Source organism: Oncorhynchus nerka, linkage group LG14, assembly GCF_034236695.1.
Source record: "Oncorhynchus nerka isolate Pitt River linkage group LG14, Oner_Uvic_2.0, whole genome shotgun sequence".
Classification (NCBI taxonomy): Eukaryota; Metazoa; Chordata; class Actinopteri; order Salmoniformes; family Salmonidae; genus Oncorhynchus; species Oncorhynchus nerka.
Window position 1 is genome coordinate 67,121,142 of NC_088409.1, and position 20,758 is coordinate 67,141,899.

The 20,758-nt window shown below is 43.8% G+C and overlaps 1 protein-coding gene across 1 annotated transcript in view; it reads right to left on the reverse strand.

Moving 5' to 3' along the window:
• The window catches only part of LOC115141267 (neurobeachin-like), a 262,298-nt gene extending 242,707 nt beyond the window's left edge, over positions 1-19,591 (reverse strand). The window contains exons 1-3 of the mRNA XM_065000303.1: positions 19,527-19,591; positions 17,053-17,161; positions 6,504-6,670 (exon numbers count right to left, since the gene is read on the reverse strand). Coding sequence (XP_064856375.1) covers positions 6,504-6,670; positions 17,053-17,145 — 260 coding nt within the window. The 5' untranslated portion in view covers positions 17,146-17,161; positions 19,527-19,591. The remainder of the gene's footprint in view (positions 1-6,503; positions 6,671-17,052; positions 17,162-19,526) is intronic.
• Between the last annotated feature and the right edge of the window lie 1,167 nt (positions 19,592-20,758).

A 20,758-nucleotide genomic window follows, 5' to 3' on the forward strand; every position in this document is an offset into this window, starting at 1 on the left:
CATGGTTATTATCATAGTTTAAGACTTGTAGTTAAAGGCGGTGTGTATTATCCGAGAATGAATTCATCAGCCTTGCCTTGATGTCTCCTTTCTCTTGACAACACTGAACTTTATAATCCAGTGACAGGGGTCAGGGGGTCACAGCAGAGGGACGAGGTGCCAGAGAAAATCACTCACTCACACAGTGGAGAAAATTCTAACATCCAATTTTCAACTTGATTTATCAGTGTGAAGCTCAAACTGATAGGGTGCTGTGATGGGAGGAGGGAGAGAGAGGGAGGAGAGGAGGAAGAAGGAAAGAGGGGGAGGGGTGGGGAAGGAGGAGGGGAGCTGTCTCAGAGCTGCATCAAAGGTTTCTCGTTCTGATTTAGCACAGCGGATCAATACAACCCTATACTGTTTCAATTTGAACACTATTGATTTTGTGATGTCAACTCAATACAGAGCACATTCATCATCGGGCAAAAACAGAAAGTATGATCCAACAGCCTGCTGGGCTGGTCACACTGCCTTAACACAGCCCTACTACCTACTGGGCTGGTCACACTGCCTTAACACAGCCCTACTACCTACTGGGCTGGTCACACTGCCTTAACACAGCCCTACTACCTACAGGGCTGATCACACACCTTAACACAGCCCTACAACCTACTGGGCTGGTCACACTGCCTTAAACAGCCCTACCACCTACTGGGCTCATCTCAAATCAAATCAAAGTTTATTTGTCACGTGCGCCGAATACAACAGGTCGTAGACCTTACAGTGAAATGCTTACTTACAGTGTCTAAACAATAGTGCAAAAAAGGTATTAGGTGAACAATAGGTAGGTAAAGAAATAAAACAACAGTAAAAAGACAGGCTATATACAGTAGCGAGGCAATAAAAGTAGCGAGGCTACATACAGACACCGGTTAGTCAGGCTGATTGAGGTAGTATGTACATATAGTTAAAGTGACTATGCATATATGATGAACAGAGAGTATCTAGTTAATTCATATAAAAGGTAATATGATCGCAGAGAGATTTTGTATGTATCCCAAATGGCATGTATTCCCCATGTAGTGCACAAATGTTGACCAGAGCCAAATGGGCCCTATATAGTGAATAGGGTACCATTTGGGATGTAGCCATTGGCTTTCCATTCGTGTGCAGTGTCTCCTTGTCACACAGTGTAACGATCAGATGTCATAATGGTTTCTGAACACATCTGAAAATGCATTATGTTACTAATTCAAAATATTACGGTTGTGTAAAAACCTGCAACAAAATGTCCACTATAGCCATCAGCAGTAGTTTCACCTGGCTGAGTATATTAAATATATAATTCTGTTGATAAAACGTTCCACACAGATGATCAATATCCTCTGGCTAGTCTCCAGGCAGAACTTAAGGTTAAAGGAAAAACAATTTCTGTGCAGGCAAGCATTCACACACACACACACACACACACACACACACACACACACACACACACACACACACACACACACACACACACACACACACACACACCTCAGAATGCTGGAGGGCTTTCTATTTTACAAGAGCAGCATAAATGGGAAAGTTAATGTAGCATTGAATAAGGCTGAGCTGCTACACTGCCCTGAGCTCATGAACATATTGCAGCATTTTTCTTCTCCAGCAGGTCACCATTAAATGGGATTTTGTTTGAAGTTTTTCAGTATAATTTACAATGCTCCCCCTCTCAGCAACCTTTTGTTCCAATACTAATGCTATCCCTGGAGATACATTCTATAAATATTTGAATACGTAAATCTACAGTAGCAGCCCACAATTCATTCTTATATGTTTTTCCATGGGTACTTTACTTATACTACTGTTGGTCTGTTTTATGAATTTCTCAATCAGAACTGCATGGCATATGATCAAACATACCGTAGAATATGCTGAAATATATACACAATGCTCAAACATTTGGTAAGTTGGTGAAGGACAAGTTCTGGCCTGGTTTAGATCTTATCTGTCGGAAAGATATCAGTTTGTCTCTGTGAATGGTTTGTCCTCTGACAAATTAACTGTACATTTCGGTGTTCCTCAAGGTTCCGTTTTAGGACCACTATTGTTTTCACCTTATATTTTACCTCTTGGGGATGTCATTCGAAAACATAATGTTAACTTTCACTGCTATGCGGATGACACACAGCTGTACATTTCAATGAAACATGGTGAATCCCCAAAATTGCCCTCGCAAGAAGCATGTGTTTCAGACATAAGGAAGTGGATGGCTGCAAACTTTCTACTTTTAAACTCGGACAAAACAGAGATGCTTGTTCTAGGTCCCAAGAAACAAAGAGTTCTTCTGTTGAATCTGACAATTCATCTTAACGGTTGTACAGTCGTCTCAAATAAAACTGTGAAGGAACTCGGCGTTACTCTGGTCCCTGATCTCTCTTTTGAAGAACATATCAAGACTGTTTGAAGGACAGCTTTTTTCCATCTACGTAACATTGCAAAAATCAGAAACTTTCTGTCCAAAAATGATGCAGAAAAATTAATCCATGCTGTTGTCACTTCTAGGTTAGACTACTGCAATGCTCTACTTTCCGGCTACCCGGACAAAGCACTAAATAAACTTCAGTTAGTGCTAAATACGGCTGCTAGAATTCTGACTAGAACCCAACATTTTTATCATATTACTCCAGTGCTAGCCTCCCTACACTGGCTTCCTGTCAAGGCAAAGGCTGATTTCAAGGTTTTACTGCTAACCTACAAAGCATTACATGGGCTTGCTCCTACCTATCTCTCTGATTTGGTCCAGCCGTACATACCTACACGTATGCTACGGTCACAAGACGCATGCCTCCTAATTGTCCCTAGAATTTCTAAGCAAACAGCTGGAGGCAGGGCTTTCTCCTACAGAGCTCCATTTTTATGGAATGGTCTGCCTACCCATGTGCGAGACGCAAACTCGGTCTCAACCTTTAAGTCTTTACTGAAGACTCATCTCTTCAGTGGGTCATATGATTGAGTGTAGTCTGGCCCAGGAGTGTGAAGGTGAACGGAAAGGCTCTGGAGCAACGAACCGCCCTTGCTGTCTCTGCCTGGCCGGTTCCCCTCTTTCCACTGGGATTCTCTGTCCCTAACCCTATTACAGGGGCTGAGTCACTGGCTTACTAGGGCTCTTTCATACCGTCCCTAGGAGGGGTGCGTCACTTGAGTGGGTTGAGTCACTGATGTGATCTTCCTGTCTTGGTTGGAGTCCCCCCCTTGGGTTGTGCCGTGGCGGAGATCTTTGTGGTCTATACTCGGCCTTGTCTCAGGATGGTAAGTTGGTGGTTGAAGATATCCCTCTAGTGGTGTGGGGGCTGTGCTTTGGCAAAGTGGGTGGGGTTATATCCTTCCTGTTTGGCCCTGTCCGGGGGTGTCATCGGATGGGGCCACAGTGTCTCCTGACCCCTCCTGTCTCAGCCTCCAGTAGTTATGCTGCAGTAGTTTATGTGTCAGGGGGCTAGTTTGTTATATCTGGAGTACTTCTCCTGTCCTATCCGGTGTCCTGTGTGAATTTAAGTATGCTCTCTCTAATTCTCTCTTTCTTTCTCTCTCTCGGAGGACCTGAGCCCTAGGACCATGCCACAGGACTACCTGACATGATGACTCCCTTCTCTCCCCAGTCCACCTGGCCGTGCTGCTGCTCCAGTTTCAACTGTTCTGCCTGTGATTATTATTATTTGACCATGCTGGTCATTTATGAACATTTGAACATCTTGGCCATGTTCTGTTATAATCTCCACCCGGCACAGCCAGAAGAGGACTGGCCACCCCACATAGCCTGGTTCCTCTCTAGGTTTCTTCCTAGGTTTTGGCCTTTCTAGGGAGTTTTTCTCGCCACCGTGCTTCTACACCTGCATTGCTTGCTGTTTGGGGTTTTAGGCTGGGTTTCTGTACAGCACTTTGAGATATCAGCTGATGTACGAAGGGCTATATAAATAAATTTGATTTGAAGTAATCCATTCAGTTGCTACTGTAGGTAAGGATATCTATAATACAATACAATTCCAAATGTAGTTCAATCTGTGCTATAGTTTGAATCCAAATGGCACCATATTCTGGTCACCTATTCTGGTTAAAAGTGGACAAAAGTAGTGCATTATGTAAGGTATAGCTGCATGCGTAAATAGGCCTATTTCAAAAGTAATGCACTATATAGGGAAAAGAGTGCCATTTGGGAGTCAGACGCACCCATAGATGAATGGTCCAATGATGGTCAGTGTGCATCTGTTTCCAGGGCTGTGTTTGTCAGGTGGGATGATGCATGTCGAAATCACTAAATCTACACGCCACAAAACCCATGCAGAGTACAAGTAGTCTTTAAAACACTCCTCAATCAATCAATCAATCAATCAATCAATCAATCAATCAATCAATTGAATTCTCCTTACAAACTAAATGAAGGTGTATTGTATTTTGTCAATAAAAACATCTGAAAACACAGTACAATTCTTAAAGCACTCAAAATATGATCCAGATGAGTTTTCTATCGATATTGAGTAAACAACATCCCATTACTGAACATAGCTAGCCATCTGTATGTAGAGAACATATTTAATCATCTGTATTGTGTTTTCAAAATCCAATAAAGAAAGCCAAGCTATGGTTTCAGTGAGTAGTGTTCTTTCAGTAAGCAAGGCAAGGTTTGACAGGACCTTTGCTGCACTTGCCACTCGCCAGGTCGTCGTTGTAAATACAGAATTTGTACCTAAGAGACTTGCCTGATATAAAGCTTGTTTTTTAAGAAGCTTCCGAACAGATCATAGCCAATGGCATCAACATCCCAATGAACTTGTATGTCATCGTGACATTACCAGGGGGAAACATAGAGAGAATAGTAGTAGGGGTCTAATCACAAACCATGAGGAACACCTAATTCAACTTTGGAACCCTTAGAGGATTTCCCACCTAGTTGGACAAATGGATACTGCTCAGATGGGTGGTTTCAGCATCACTATTCAGCACTGTCCCACTTCAACCACTGAGTGTGTGTGTGTGTGGTGGGAAGCAGAGCTAAGGCTCCAACGATCTGTAGTTTTAAAGGCCCAGAGGACACTCCACACATGCACACACCTTCTAGTACGCACATACACACCTCTCTCATACACACACAAACGCTCGCACACGTCAGATGCATGCATGTACACACACACACACACACACACACACACACACACACACACACACACACACACACACACACACACACACACACACACACACACACACACACACACATACACACACATACACACCCAAACCCCCATCCCCAGTCTGTGTGACCAGTCGATCCCAAGGGGGGTTCAGTCCCTTTGACTGTTACTGAGTTGGTTGACCTGGTCCCTGATGCTTCCCAGCACTGCATTATGTGGCTCACAGACTAGGTAATTGTACAGTACAACGAATACTGGAAGTTCTGTTACCCAGCCTGGTCTTAGCTTGACCTTTGGGCCAGCCCAGCTCCAGGTAGCCCCAGCCCTAAACCTTTCACCAGACCCAGTCCACACTTCTGTGCCAGGCTGCCAGGCTGCTCCAAGCTCTGTGTTTGTTGGTGAGGATGTAAACAGTATATACAGTATATACCCCAGCCATTGCTCTAACCCTACAGCACAGCCCTATATTCCAGCCCAAGGCCTATCCTTCAGCCCCAGCCCAAGGCCTATACTTCAGCCCCAGCCCCAGCCCTATACCCCAGACCAAGGCCTATCCTTCAGCCCCAGCCCTATACCCCAGACCAAGGCCTATCCTTCAGCCCCAGCCCTATACCCCAGACCAAGGCCTATCCTTCAGCCCCAGCCCTATACCCCAGACCAAGGCCTATCCTTCAGCCCCAGCCCTATACCCCAGACCAAGGCCTATCCTTCAGCCCCAGCCCTATACCCCAGACCAAGGCCTATCCTTCAGCCCCAGCCCTATACCCCAGACCAAGGCCTATCCTTCAGCCCCAGCCCTATACCCCAGACCAACTATCCTTCAGCCCCAGCCCTATACCCCAGACCAAGGCCTATCCTTCAGCCCCAGCCCTATACCCCAGCCCAAGGCCTATCCTTCAGCCCCAGCCCTATACCCCAGACCAAGGCCTATCCTTCAGCCCCAGCCCTATACCCCAGACCAAGGCCTATCCTTCAGCCCCAGCCCTATACCCCAGACCAAGGCCTATCCTTCAGCCCCAGCCCTATACCCCAGACCAAGGCTTATCCTTCAGCCCCAGCCCTATACCCCAGACCAAGGCCTATCCTTCAGCCCCAGCCCTATACCCCAGACCAAGGCCTATCCTTCAGCCCCAGCCCTATACCCCAGCCCAAGGCCTATCCTTCAGCCCCAGCACTATACCCCAGACCAAGGCCTATCCTTCAGCCCCAGCCCTATACCCCAGACCAAGGCCTATCCTTCAGCCCCAGCCCTATACCCCAGACCAAGGCCTATCCTTCAGCCCCAGCCCTAGCAAGGCCTATCTTTCAGCCCAACCTCTATACCTCAGCCCTAGGTCTTACCTCTGTGCCAGGCTGCCCCAGGCTCCATGCTTATTGGTGAGGATGTTGAGGATCTTCTGTTTGAGCTGGTTGGCAGTTACATGGTCTCTGTGTTTGGCAGCGCTGATCAGGTGATCACACATCTTCTCCTCCTCCCTCCGATCAGCAGCGTACTGGGCACAGTTGGACTATGGAGGGAACACAAGGAGCCATTTTATTATAAACATAGCCATGCTAACATAATGTTAGGTGTTAAAACTGGGCAGGGTCTATCACCAGGACTTGATTTTACTTGCACTCTGATTGTATGTATTTTTAAGGTAAGGTGTCCTTGAGTGTCTTGAAAGGCATCTGTGAAATACAACTGTCTGTCTGGTGTTAGCATGGCTATGTTATGTTTTGTATTAATATGTCCTTCCTCCGTTGCAATCCTGCAAAATTAGATTAAAACTGTGTGAAAATGGGTGAGTCCTTCTAGGAAGCTACGCTAAGCGTGTGTTGAGGGAGAAGAAACCAAAACCATTCAACAGATTCACAGAGGATATTATGGGTGTGTGTGTGCAGGCGTGTGTGCACGTGTGAGTAGATATTATAGCCTGTGCTGTCAAGGTTAACAGAGCCAATCTCTGCTCCACTACATCAGCAGGGGCCACGTTTAGTGAAGAGTCATTTAAACACTGTCACTGTCTGCTAATGTCTTTTGTTTCACATGGAGAAAAAGAGGTGAATTTGTCCGTTAGAAAGCTTTAATGTCATCTGTTTACATAGGGGTCATAACAAACAATCTGTCCCTATATAAAACTAAACTGTGACAGTGGATGAAGGGCAGGTTGGGTAACAAAGAGAAGTAGCCTGTACTGTAGCCTACATGCATAAATTATCACCAAACAGTGTGACATCAATAGATTGAAACCTGGTGTGTGTTGATGTGTGATGTTGAAGTGGAGTCAGTGTCTGCGTACCAAATGGCACTCTATTCCCTTTATTGTACACTAGTTTAAACCAGGACCCATATGGCTCTGGTAAAAAGTAGTGCACTATATAGGGAATAGGGTGACATTTGGGATGCACACAGTGATCTCCTGCAGGCAACATCTCAAGGTAATCTAGATTCTAGAGGAGCCGATCAGGATCTGACTTCATCTTCTCCTCGCTAAAATAAGATTGTCTTGCTACGTCGCCCCGGGGCTGCTCCTTCCTGCTCATATACTAAATCTAATTTGCTAACAGAAGCTGGAAGTTAATTGAATTTCCGGCACTATATTTGAATTGTGTCAGATGTTATACTTCAACATATTCTTCAAATGGCAGATAACTCAATCTCTGCTTGTCATCTAACGTTACCATGTGACACTGTGACAAATATCAAACCTTATTTATCACTTCACAGGATATGAGGCTGCTGCCCTGACTCTCCTGACACAACCTAATGTAAAAATGTCTATCTGTCTGGGAATGGAGGGTATAGGGGGAGGGGGTTGTGAGGGGTAATGTAGTAAAAACAGTGTTGTATGAAACGTGTAGACTGTCTAGAGTTGTCAGACAGAAGGGATGAGGCCAGAGGAGGGATGATGGCCAGGTAATCTCTGGGTGTTTCTCAAATGACACCCTATGGGCCCTGGTCAGAAGTAGTGCACTGTACAGGGAATAGGGTGCCATTTGAAATGCAGCCTCCTTCACTACTGGTAACATGGCAGTTGATCTAGCAGGTCAAGTAGCCTCTAGCAGAGGACTACAGGATATCTAATAGCTGCTTGTGGAGGGCTGCTGCCCCAAGATAAGAAACTCATCACTCATGTGCAAGCTACTAACAGAGGGGGCAGAAGAGAATTTTGTGTGTGTGTGTGTGTGTGTGTGTGTGCATGTTTGTGTACTTGGGTAAAACACTTCCTATATGACTAGTAACATTGTGAGAGAGAGACAGAGAGAGACGGAGAGAGAGATAGAGAGAGAGATAGAGAGACAGGGAGAGAGAGAGAGACAGAGACAGACAGACAGACAGAGAGACAGAGAGAGACAGAGAGAGGGATAGAGAGACAGAGAGAGATAGAGAGATAGAGAGACAGAGAGAGAGATAGAGAGAGATATAGAGAGACAGAGAGAGAGATAGAGAGACAGAGAGAGAGATAGAGAGACAGAGAGAGAGAGAGATAGAGAGACAGAGACAGACAGAGAGATAGAGACAGACAGAGAGAGAGACAGACAGAGAGAGACAGAGAGAGAGATAGAGAGACAGAGAGAGAGATAGAGAGACAGAGAGAGAGAGAGACAGAGAGAGAGATAGAGATAGAGAGACAGAGAGACAGAGAGACAGAGAGAGAGAGACAGAGAGAGAGAGAGAGAGAGACAGAGAGATAGAGAGATAGACAGAGATAGACAGACAGATAGAGAGACAGACAGATAGACAGACAGATAGAGAGAGAGAGAGAGAGAGAGAATGAGTTCCGGAGCAGAAGCTGCTGAAAAAATTTGCTCCTACAAATATTGAAATTTACATGGTTTTTAGAGTGAAGTACATCGGAAAAAAGCTAAAGAAAACTGCAAGACTGAATAGGCGACAAAACAAGCAACAAACAAAGAAGATATGCTTTTGAAAAAATAACTATTTTTCATAAAATTGTACAGTTATCTTAGCTAGCTGAATTGTTTACCAGTTTCTAAGCAGTTGCTAGGGACTCTCCTGGAAGAAGCTAGCGAGGTAACAAAGAATATCTAGTTAACAGAAGAAAAGAAAGACAAAATAAGGACAGAAGAAAAAGGAGATCAAAGTGAAACAGTCCTCTAAAGACACAAGAGACAATCATACAAGAAGCAATTGTTAACCCACCAGACATCCAAACAGAGAAAAGTTTCAAAGGTTTGTTGATGGGACAGAACCATGAATGCCTGTTTGCAGATCTTACCAGTTGCAAAACAAGAGCAAATGTAATATTTAATACCAAACGAGGTCACATATGGAAAAGGGTTATTTGCAACCATTTCACTTTCTCAAAAAAGAGGGGCATCAGCCAAGGATGTCAGATCAGCATTTTTGAAGAAGCTGACCAGAGCAACACGTATCAAAGAGTAAACTTATATAATAATGGAACTGTATTGATACAAGGCAATGATTCAAGCCTACAGACTTATTGAGAATATGCTACTCTAAAAGCAGAAGCTGAACTCATCTCAGAAACTGAGGGAAAAAGTCAAGGAGGGAGATGGAGAAAAGCAGGCCCCAACGGTCCCTGTGACCCAGCAAGAAGCCCCCAGTGTCCTTCTTCCTCCAAACACGGCGAGTGGAGTTTAGACCAAAAAGCTCTATTTTTGTCTCATCAGACCACATGACCTTCTCCCATGCCTTCTCTGCATCATACAGATGGCAAACATTGGCAAACTTCAGACGGGCCTGGACATGCGCTGGCTTGAGCAGGGGGACCTTGCGTGGGCTGCAGGATTTTAATCCATGATGGCGTAATGTGGCAGGATAGCCTAGTGGTTAGAGCGTTGGACTAGTAACCGGAAGGTTGGAAGTTCGAATCCCCAAACTGACAAGGTACAAATCTGTCGTTCTGCCTCTGAACAGGCAGTTAACCCACTGTTCCTAGGCCGTCATTGAAAATAAGAATTTGTTCTTAACTGACTTGCCTAGTAACATAAAGGTAAAACATTTTTTTTTTAAATGGCATAGTGTGTTACTAATGGTTTTCTTTGAGACTGTGGTTCCAGCTGTCTTCAGGTCATTGACCAGGTCCTGCCATGTAGTTCTGGGCTAATCCCTCACCTTCCTCATGATCATTGATGCCCCACGAGGTGAGATCTTGCATGGATTCCCAGACCGAGGGTGATTGCACCAATAGTTGGCGCAAAATCGGCAGTGTATCAAATACTTGTTCTCCCCACTGTAGTTACTTAGTGTCCCTCAGGCTTTAGAGAAAGTTTACTACCATCAATCAAACATAAAAATGTTAAACGGGACCGAGACTCAGGTGGAATCATCATTATGCATAAGCAGGACTTAGCACTGAATGAAATGAAAAAAGGTACTAATCACATTTGGCTTAAACTTAACAAAGGTACAATCTATTGTGACAATTATGTATACATATGTGCAGCTTATGCTCCTCCTTCAGATTCATCATATCAGTTTTTTTGACAATCTCCATACAGAAATCATTCAGTTTCAGGCAGAGGGTAAAGTGCTTCTTTGTGGAGATTTCAATGCAAGAACAGGTTCTGAGCCTGACTACACTGATGCGGGAGGTAACCACCACATATTTGGACACCCCTCCTTGTACAGTAGCCCTATTATAAATAATATAAACAGTCCTGACCAAATACTGAACAAAAATGGGAAGGAGTTAGTGCATCTCTGTCGAGCCTTAGGCCTGTACATGCTTTATGGTAGAATCAGAGGAGACTCTTTAGGTCAGTTTACTTACTGCTCAGCTCTTGGGACAAGTGTAGTCGATTATGCCATCACTGACATTGACCCCTCCTCCATTAGTGCATTCACTGTCAGACCACAGACACCATTGTCAGATCACAGTCAGATCAACGTGTTTCTGAAGAAATTAACCGGCAGTATTCATTAAAAAAACGGCCCAATAAGCTCCAAACAGTGCAGAGAGATTCATTGAAACATTGAACTCAAATGAAATGATGAACTCTATACAGTTTTTCAATAACTTACATTACCAAAACAATAAAGAAGATGTCAATTTGGCTACTCAAAACAGCAACTGCATATTCCAAAAAGCAGCATCGAAAGCAAATTTGAGAAAAACTAAGAAATGCAACATCAGAAACAAAAAACAAAATGTTGCTGAAAAATGGTTTGATAATGAATGTAAAACAATTAGAAAACACCTAAGACAAATGTCAAATGAAAAACATAAGCAGCAAAACAACCCAGAGCTACGATATGAAAACGTTGAAACAGTATAAACATACACTGAAACGCAAGAAATTGAATTATACCAACAAGACACTTGATGAAATTGAAAATGCAATTGACCAAAATCAGTTCTGGAACATGTGGAACAATTTAAGCACGACAAAGCCACAAGAATTGGCCATACAAGATGAAGGAATTTGGAAAACTTATTTTGATAATCGAAACAAAAACATTCCACAACAGAACCAACTAGAAATTAAAGAAAAATGTAACATCCTTGAATCAGTCATTAAAAACAACCTAAATCCATTAGATTACCCAATAACCCAACAATAACTAAATTAAAAAATAAAATCTATGAAATGAAATGCTGAAAAACACCTGAGTTGCAAAATGCTGTGCTTAAATTGCTCAACATGGTTTTAACTTCTGGCTGCTTTCCTGATGTCTGGAACCAGGGGCTCATCTCCCCTACCCACAAAAGTGAGACAACTCAGACCCCAATAATTACAGGGGAATTTGCGTAAACAGCAAATTCGGAAAGGTTTTCTGTAGCATTTTGAATTCAAGAATTCAAACCTTTCTTCAAGAAAAAAATGTAATAAGTAAATGTCAAATTGGCTTTCTCCCTAACCATTGCATTACTGACCATAAATACACCTTACACACACTAATAAATACATCCACCAAAAAAAAGAGGGCAAAATCTTTGCTTGCTTTATTGACTTTAAAAAAGCATTTGATTCTATTTGACTATACTACAAAATTCTCCAAAGTGGTCTTGGTGGTAAGGTGCATGACTTAATAAAATGTATGTACACAGAAAACAAGTGTGCAATAAAAATCAAAAACCAAAGAACATAATTATTTTCACAAGGGTAGGTAACAACATCTCGACCCTGCTGATCCTCAACACTGGGGCCCCACAAGGGTGCATTCTGAGCCCTCTCCTGTTCACCCACGACTGCGTGGCCATGCACGCCTCCAACTCAATCGTCAAGTTTGCAGACGACACTACAGTGGTAAGTTTGATTACCAACTACGACGAGACGGCCTACAGGGAGGAGGTGAGGGCCCTCGGAGTGTGGTGTCAGGAAAATAACCTCATACTCAACGTCAACAAAACTAAGGAGATGATCGTGGACTTCAGGAAACAGCAGAGGGAGCACCCCCCTATTCACATCGATGGGACAGTAGTAGAGAGGGTAGAAAGTTTTAAGTTCCTCGGCGTACACATCACGGACAAACTGAATTGGTCCACCCACACAGACAGCATGGTGAAGAAGGCGCAGCAGCGCCTCTTCAACCTCAGGAGGCTGAAAAATTCGGTTTTGTCACCAAAAGCACTCACAAACTTTTACAGATGCACAATCGAGAGCATCCTGTCAGACTGTATCACCGCCTGGTAGGGCAGCTGCTCCGCCCACAACCGTAAGGCTCTCCAGAGGGTAGTGAGGTCTGCACAACGCATCACTGGGAGCAAACTACCTGCCCTCCAGGACACCTACACCACCTGATGTCACAGGAAGGCCATAAAGATCAAGGACAACAACCACCCGAGCCACTGCCTGTTCACCCCGCTATCATCCAGAAGGCGAGGTCAGTACAGGTGCATCAAAGCAGTGACCGAGAGACTGAAAACAGCCTCTATCTCAAGGCCATCAGACTGTTAAACAGCCACCACTAACATTGAGTGGCTGCTGCCATACATGTAAAAAATGTATCACTAGCCACTTTAAACAATGCCACTTAATATAATGTTTACATACCCTACAATACTCATCTCATATGTATATACTGTACTTGATACCATCTACTGCATCTCGCCTATGCCGTTCTGTACCATCACTCATTCATATATATTTATGTACATATTTTTCATCCCTTTACACTTGTGTGTATAAGGTAGTTGTTGTGAAATTGTTAGGTTACTCGTTGGTTATTACTGCATTGTCGAATCTAGAAGCACAAGCATTTCGCTACACTCACATTAACATCTGCTTACCATGTGTATGTGACAAATAACATTTGGTTTGATTTGATTTTAGCAATGAAAATACAGAAAAGATCATTCAAACTTTGGCTGCATCTAAATGCAAGTCCAAATTCAAGTCTGCAATTTAAAGCACTTCAAACCCAAGAGCTGAGCCCAGAAACGAGCCCTCTCAGTCAGCTGGTGTTGGACCTCACCACCCAAGCTGACACCAGCACTGCTTCAAAAGAAAGAATTCCAATAAACAAAATTATGAACCAGTCAAAAGACTCATATTTACAACATTGGAAAAACGAAACAAAATCCCAAAGCCGACTAAATTGCTATCTGACCCTAAACAGAGAATATGAACTGGCTGTTTATCTCTCCTCTGTCAGAGATACGAAGCAGAGACAGATCCTTACCAAGTAGCGGCTGAGTGACCATCAATTGGCAATAGAAACCAGCAGACATAAAAAGACATGGCTACCCAAAGAGGAGCGTGTATGTGGTCACTGCACGACAGGGGAGGTAGAGACAGAGATGCACTTTCTCCTTTACTGTGATAAATATTCCTCACAAAGAGATTCATTATTCACAGAAATTACTACATTTATTCCAGGTTTTAACTTATTAAACCCAGAGGAAAAACTAAAAATACTCATGGGCGAAGGAGCTCCTCTTGTAGCCAAATATGTATTTGCCTGCCATTGCCTGAGGGACACTGAATAATAACATCTGCATAGTAAACAGTAACTTACTTATTATTACTATTATTGTTATTACTATTATAATTGTTGTTTATCATTCCAAATAGTAGTGGTATGGGTGGTAATGGTAATGATAGCAGTTTAATGATGGTGATGGAAGTTGTAGTACTGATATAATGGTGAAGATTACCATTTTTAGTTATAAGTTAGTTATAGTTTCATTTTCCATATTTATATTTTTATATTTATTACATTTCTACTATTGACTGTTACCATTATATTGTTATTATTTTTGTTTTAATTTTTGTATTATTATTTACTACCATTTTATATTATTCTTCTTTATTCTTTATAATTGTATTACAATATATATTGTATACATTGTTGCTTTGGCAATATTGACAATGTTTTTCATGCCAATGAATTTGAATTTGAGACAGACAGAGAAAGACAAAGAGAGAGAGAGCGAGAGAGAGACAGTGAGAGAGAGAGAGAGCGAGAGAGAGACAGTGAGAGAGAGAGAGAGCGAGAGAAAGACAGTGAGAGAGAGAGAGAGAGAGCGAGAGAAAGACAGTGAGAGAGAGAGAGAGAGAGCGAGAGAAAGACAGTGAGAGAGAGAGAGAGAGAGCGAGAGAAAGACCGTGAGAGAGAGAGAGAGAGAGAGAGAGCGAGAGAAAGACAGTGAGAGAGAGAGAGAGAGAGAGAGCGAGAGAAAGACAGTGAGAGAGAGAGAGAGAGAGAGAGAGAAAGACAGTGAGAGAGAGAGAGAGAGAGCGAGAGAAAGACAGTGAGAGAGAGAGAGAGCGAGAGAAAGACAGTGAGAGAGAGAGAGAGAGAGAGAGACAGACAGACAGACAGACAGACAGACAGACAGACAGACAGACAGACAGACAGACAGACAGACAGACAGACAGACAGACAGACAGACAGAGACAGACAGACAGACAGACAGACAGACAGACAGACAGACAGACAGACAGACAGTCAGTCAGTCAGTCAGTCAGTCAGTCAGTCAGTCAGTCAGTCAGTCAGTCAGTCAGTCAGTCAGTCTGTCTGTCTGTCTGTCTGTCTGTCTGTCTGTCTGTCTGTCTGAGTGAGTGAAAGGAAGTGAGTGAGAAGAGAAAGAGAGATAGAGCAGCTCTACCTGCTGTCTAAAAAAGGCATGACATTCCTCTGAACAGAGCCTCTCCCTGTGCTCAGAAAGCTGCTCCTCTCTCCTCTCCACTACTGTATGGTAATAAAACCTTCTCAGGCTTCCTTCCATTTAATAAAGAATTAATTAGACACAGAAAGTAGCATTACTAAAGACTGACTGCTCCCTATTCCTTATATGGTGCACTACTTTTGACCAGAGCCTTTTGGGTCCTGATCAAAAGCAGCACACTATTAAGAGAATAGGGTGCCATTTGGCATGCAGATACTGTCTAATTACTGCAGACGTTCTCTAATTCCTACAGAAATCAATAATAGAGTGTTGGTGTTCTGATGCTTTGTAGTGAGAACAGGCAGTGTGTTTGATATGTGGTGTAAGTACTGTCTCTGGGGTAGAATCATTACACTGTTGGACGGGCTTAAAGCCAATAAGACCAGATATGAATATAGCTGGCATATCGTTCAGTCTCCTTATTAATATTGCTAGCAGGCTGGTTATTATAATCCCTTAGAGTGGCCTAATGGTAAAGCCATAATCCTCATGGGGAGACACAGGGACTACAGGAGTACTGAGCTGCTGCTAATCCAATGCTATTCTCTCACAGACCCGGGCTGCCTCCCAAATGTCACCCGATTTTAATGGGCTCTGGTCAAAAGTAGTGCACAGTGCTTGGAATAGGGTGCCATTTGGGATGCAGTACTGAAGTCAGTCTCTCCAGAGCAGGGACTATCAAGGCTGCTGTAGTCAGTTGACAAGATTAGATAATGTACTATCTGCACTGTAGGCCTACTATATACAGTACCAGTCAAAAGTTCGGACACACCTACTCATTCAAGGGTTTTTCTTTAGTTTACTGTTTTCTACATTGCAGAAAAATAGTGAAGACATCAAAACTACAACTGGAAACACATATGGAATCATGTAGTGACCAAGAAAGAGTTAAACAAATGAATACATATATTTTAAATTCTTCAAAGTAGCCACCCTTTGCCTTGATGACAGCTTTGCACACTCTTGGCATTCTCTCAACCAGCTCCATGAGGTAGTAACCTGGAAACCAATAAAAAGAAGAGACTTGCTTGGGCCAAGAAACATGAGCAATGGATATTAGACCGGTGGAAATTTGCCATTTGGTCTGATGAGTCCAAATTTGAGATTTTTGGTTCCAACCTCGGTGTCTTTGTGAGACGCAGAGTAGGTGAACGGATGATCTCTGCATGTGTGGTCCCCACCAAGAAGCATGGAGGAGGAGGTGTGATGGTGTGGGGGTGCTTTGCTGGTGACACTGTCAGTGATTTATTTAGAATTCAAAGCACACTTAACCAGCATGGCTACCACAGCATTCTGCAGCGATACGCCATCCCATCTGGTTTGGGCTTAGTGGGACTATCATTTGTTTTTCAACAGGACAATGACCCAATATACCTCCAGGCTGTGTGAGGGCTATTTGTCCAAGAAGTGATTGAATGCTGCATCAGATGACCTGGCCTTCGCAATCACCCAACCTCAACCCAATTGAGATGGTTTGGGATGTGTTGGACCGCAAAGTGAAGGAAAAGCAGCCAACAAGTGCTCAGCATATGTGGGAACTCCAAGACTTTTGGAAAAGCATTCCAGGTGAAGTTGGTTGAGAGAATGCCAAGAGTGTGCAAAGCAGTCATCAAGGCAAAGGGTGGCTACTTTGAAGAATCTAAACTATATTTGGATTTGTATAACGCTTTTTTGGTTATTTCATAGTTTTGATGTCTTCACTATTATTCTACAATGTATAAAATAGTATACAATTAAGAAAAACCCTTGAATGAGTAGGTGTGTCCAAACGTGACTGGTACTATATATACTGTATATATGTGCTGTACCTCAAACTCAGCGTGTTTATGGACGTCTTCTGCTCTCTGTCTGTTGAGGATGAACTCTGCCTCATTGGCAACACGCACGATGTGGTCCTTCATAGCATGACACAGCAATCTGGAACAGACAGACGGAACACAAGTTAGTCAGTCAGTTAACACATCCATGTGGTCCTTCATAGCATGACACAACAACCTGAAAACACACAGACACATAGACAGACAGACCCCCCCCCCCCCCCACTGACATCTCTGGCCCTGATCGTTTCTCCTCCCATGGTTGAATGATTCCTCAGCCTGCCTGGCGTACATGCTACCTGCTTCTGCCCACGCTTCAATCTTTATAATAATTGAAAACGCCCAGGCTTCTATGTGGAGATTATATGCCATTTTACACCCAATAAGGTCTGCTTTGCTTTAATTACAGAGCTTCTGATACCCTCTTCGGCATCCCAAATGACAACCTATTTCAATAATAGCACTAGTCAAAAGTAGTGCACTACCTAGGTAATAGGGTGCCATTTTGGAAGTATCCTCTGTCTCAGGGAGAGGCCTCATAGAACTGCAGTCATCAGATTAGTGTTGACAAGCTTTTAACTACAACTACACTCTGAGTCCTGAACAATTCTCCCTCTCCTCGTTTAGACGTTAATGTTCTCAACTAGGATTGTAGTTAGTTAGTTAGCTGGTTATCTTAGCAAGTTTATTAGCTGATAGGTTAGAGAGAAATACAGGACAGTTTGGTTAGCTGTTCGGTTATCGTTCAGAAGACTGCAGATGGCTGATATGCTGGTTGGTTAGAGATAGCAGGTCTCTGTCCCAAACCCTGTTCCCTATATAGTGCACTACTTTTGACCAGAGCCCTGTTAAAAAGTAGTGCACTACATAAGTAATAGGGTTCCATTTGGGATGCAGTTCAGGTGTCCACAGTACAGAGATCGTGGTAGTGTAGGAGAGATGAGATCTGCCAGCAGCACCCTGGACAGCGCCGTGTGACAGAGTGGTAGAGTGGCAGTGTAATGGAGTGACAGAGCGGCCAGGCCCCAATTGAGTAAGGCTCTTTATCCAGGCCCAACATGGGGGCAGGGGAGGTGCCAGGGAGGGCTAAGACAGGGATGGGTTGGGCACAGTGAGGCTGCACTGGGATATAGGGCTGGGCCTGGGGTATAGGGCTGGACTTGGGGCATAAGGCTGACGCTGGGCAGTTTGGATGTAAGAGGGTTACACAGATGGGTCACCAGATGGACATGGAGGCTGATCTGTACTATAACACCCTGCCTGATCTGAACCTGCCACACTCACAGAGGGGGGGGGGGGGGGGGGGGTGGAGGAATACACAGACAGAGGGGATACACTATCTTGTTTATATTTTTACGTCACACTGCCATACCAATTGTATTTACCTTAACCCCTATAGAGCACACTGCAGTACACAGTACAGCACCCCACACTCTAGGAGCTGGCAGCTTACTGCTAATCTACTGCTGCCACTGAACCTAACAACCTGCTCAGAGCTGGTGTGTGTGTGTATGTGTGGTGTGTGTACCGGAAATTCACAAAAGTCCACACAAGGATAGTAAAACAAGGAAAATTCTCCCTCATGGGGACATTTCCCAGCTATTTTAGGCTTAGGGGTTAGGTTTAGGGGTTAGGTTTAGGGCTAGGGTTACAATTAGGCTTAGGGGTTAGGTTTAGGGCTAGGGTTACAATTAGGCTTAGGGGTTAGGTTTAGGGCTAGGGTTACAATTAGGGTTAGGTTTAGGGCTAGGGTTACAATTAGGGTTAGGGGTTAGGTTTAGGGCTAGGGTTACAATTAGGGTTAGGGGTTAGGTTTAGGGCTAGGGTTACAATTAGGGTTGGGGTTAGGTTTAGGGCTAGGGTTACAATTAGGCTTAGGGGTTAGGTTTAGGGCTAGGGTTACAATTAGGGTTAGGGGTTAGGTTTAGGGCCAGGGTTACAATTAGGCTTAGGGGTTAGGTTTAGGGCTAGGGTTACAATTAGGGTTAGGGGTTAGGTTTAGGGCTAGGGTTACAATTAGGGTTAGGGGGTAGGTTTAGGGCTAGGGTTACAATTAGGGTTAGGGGTTAGGTTTAGGGCTAGGGTTACAATTAGGGTTAGGGGTTAGGTTTAGGGCTAGGGTTACAATTAGGGTTAGGGGGTTAGGTTTAGGGCTAGGGTTACAATTAGGCTTAGGGGTTAGGTTTAGGGCTAGGGTTACAATTAGGCTTAGGGGTTAGGTTTAGGGCTAGGGTTACAATTAGGGTTAGGGGTTAGGTTTAGGGCTAGGGTTACAATTAGGGTTAGGGGTAATGGTTAGGTTTAGGGGTCAGGAAAAATACGATTTTGAATGGACATTTTTCCTTTTATGGTGTGTGTGTACGCGGGTGTGTGTGTGTGTGTGTGTGTGTGTGTGTGTGTGTGTGCGCGCGGGTGTGTGTGTGTGCGCGGGTGCTTGCATGCGAGTGTGTGAATATGATACCTACCTTCCCTCATTGATGAGCTCAATGAAGGCAAGGCCTGCATTTTTCTGGATCGAGTTCTGCCACTCCTGAGACAGGAGGAGGAGAGAAGAGAATAGAAAAGAGAATAGAAAATAGAAAGAGGAGAGGAGGAACGTTGGATAGTTAGTCACATATACTGGCTCCATGGCTGTATGTCAGACAAAGCCTTCCACAAGGTCCAGTGTGGTTACCTTTTCAAGACGCTGGAGAGATTCAGCTTTGGCAAAAACTTTTTGACTTGGATTAGGATGCTATATTGTTCTCTGATAGCTTGGGTGTGTACTAACAACATCTACTTCAAATACAGAGACAGGGCTGTCTGCTCTTTCATTTGCTATTCAAACTCAGTCTGTAAACAGTTAAAGAGATAAAAACCCACAGTTTATAACATTCTAATCAGCGCTACTAGGCGGTGGCTATAAAAACATATCAACGGGCAAATTTGCAATAAAAATCATAGGCAGGCAATAAAATAACAATAACATAGTGATAAAAAAACTATTATGGAACACTTTGCCCTGAAAGCTTCACAAACCAGAAAAATGTTTCCAAAACCAAAAAAACATGTACAATAAAAACAGTCATGGTAATAATAATCTACAGAGTCTATGATAAATAAATGGATCTCTCTGCAAGGCTAGTCTCCACTGCAATTCAAATGGCCATCACACATTCAATTGTTTCCTTACTTTAATTAGAAGCTAAGAAGGCATCAAGGTCATTGAATCCTTTCAAAGAGAAGTGCGGGCTATAAAAAGCTGCATCTCTGCCCGGCATGTGAGCTTGCCAAATGGCATTCTATGCACTCCTTTGATCAGTCCTATGGACCCTAGTCAATAGTTAGTGCACTACATAGGGAATAGGGTGGCATTTGGGACGAGACCTTCCTCTGTGAACAGATCAGTAAACACAGGAGAGATGTAATTGGGGATGAAACTGTATCCTCAGCCTTAAATACAGCCATTTCCTCTGTCTGCACACTGACAGATGACTGAGGAGAGGAGAGCCATCTACAGCAGTGTGGAGCCGGATCCTAGAGTGGCTGCGGCCCCGGGGCACCCCCCACCCTCTCCCCAGCACCATCACTACCCGGTCTGGGAATGATTAAAAAGCCGTTTGGGAGCGGAGGAGAGGGCCTTGCACTGTGGGAACCTCACTCACTGAGGAGCAAATGAAAGGGAAAACAGAGGAGGCCACAGTTCACAATAGAACGA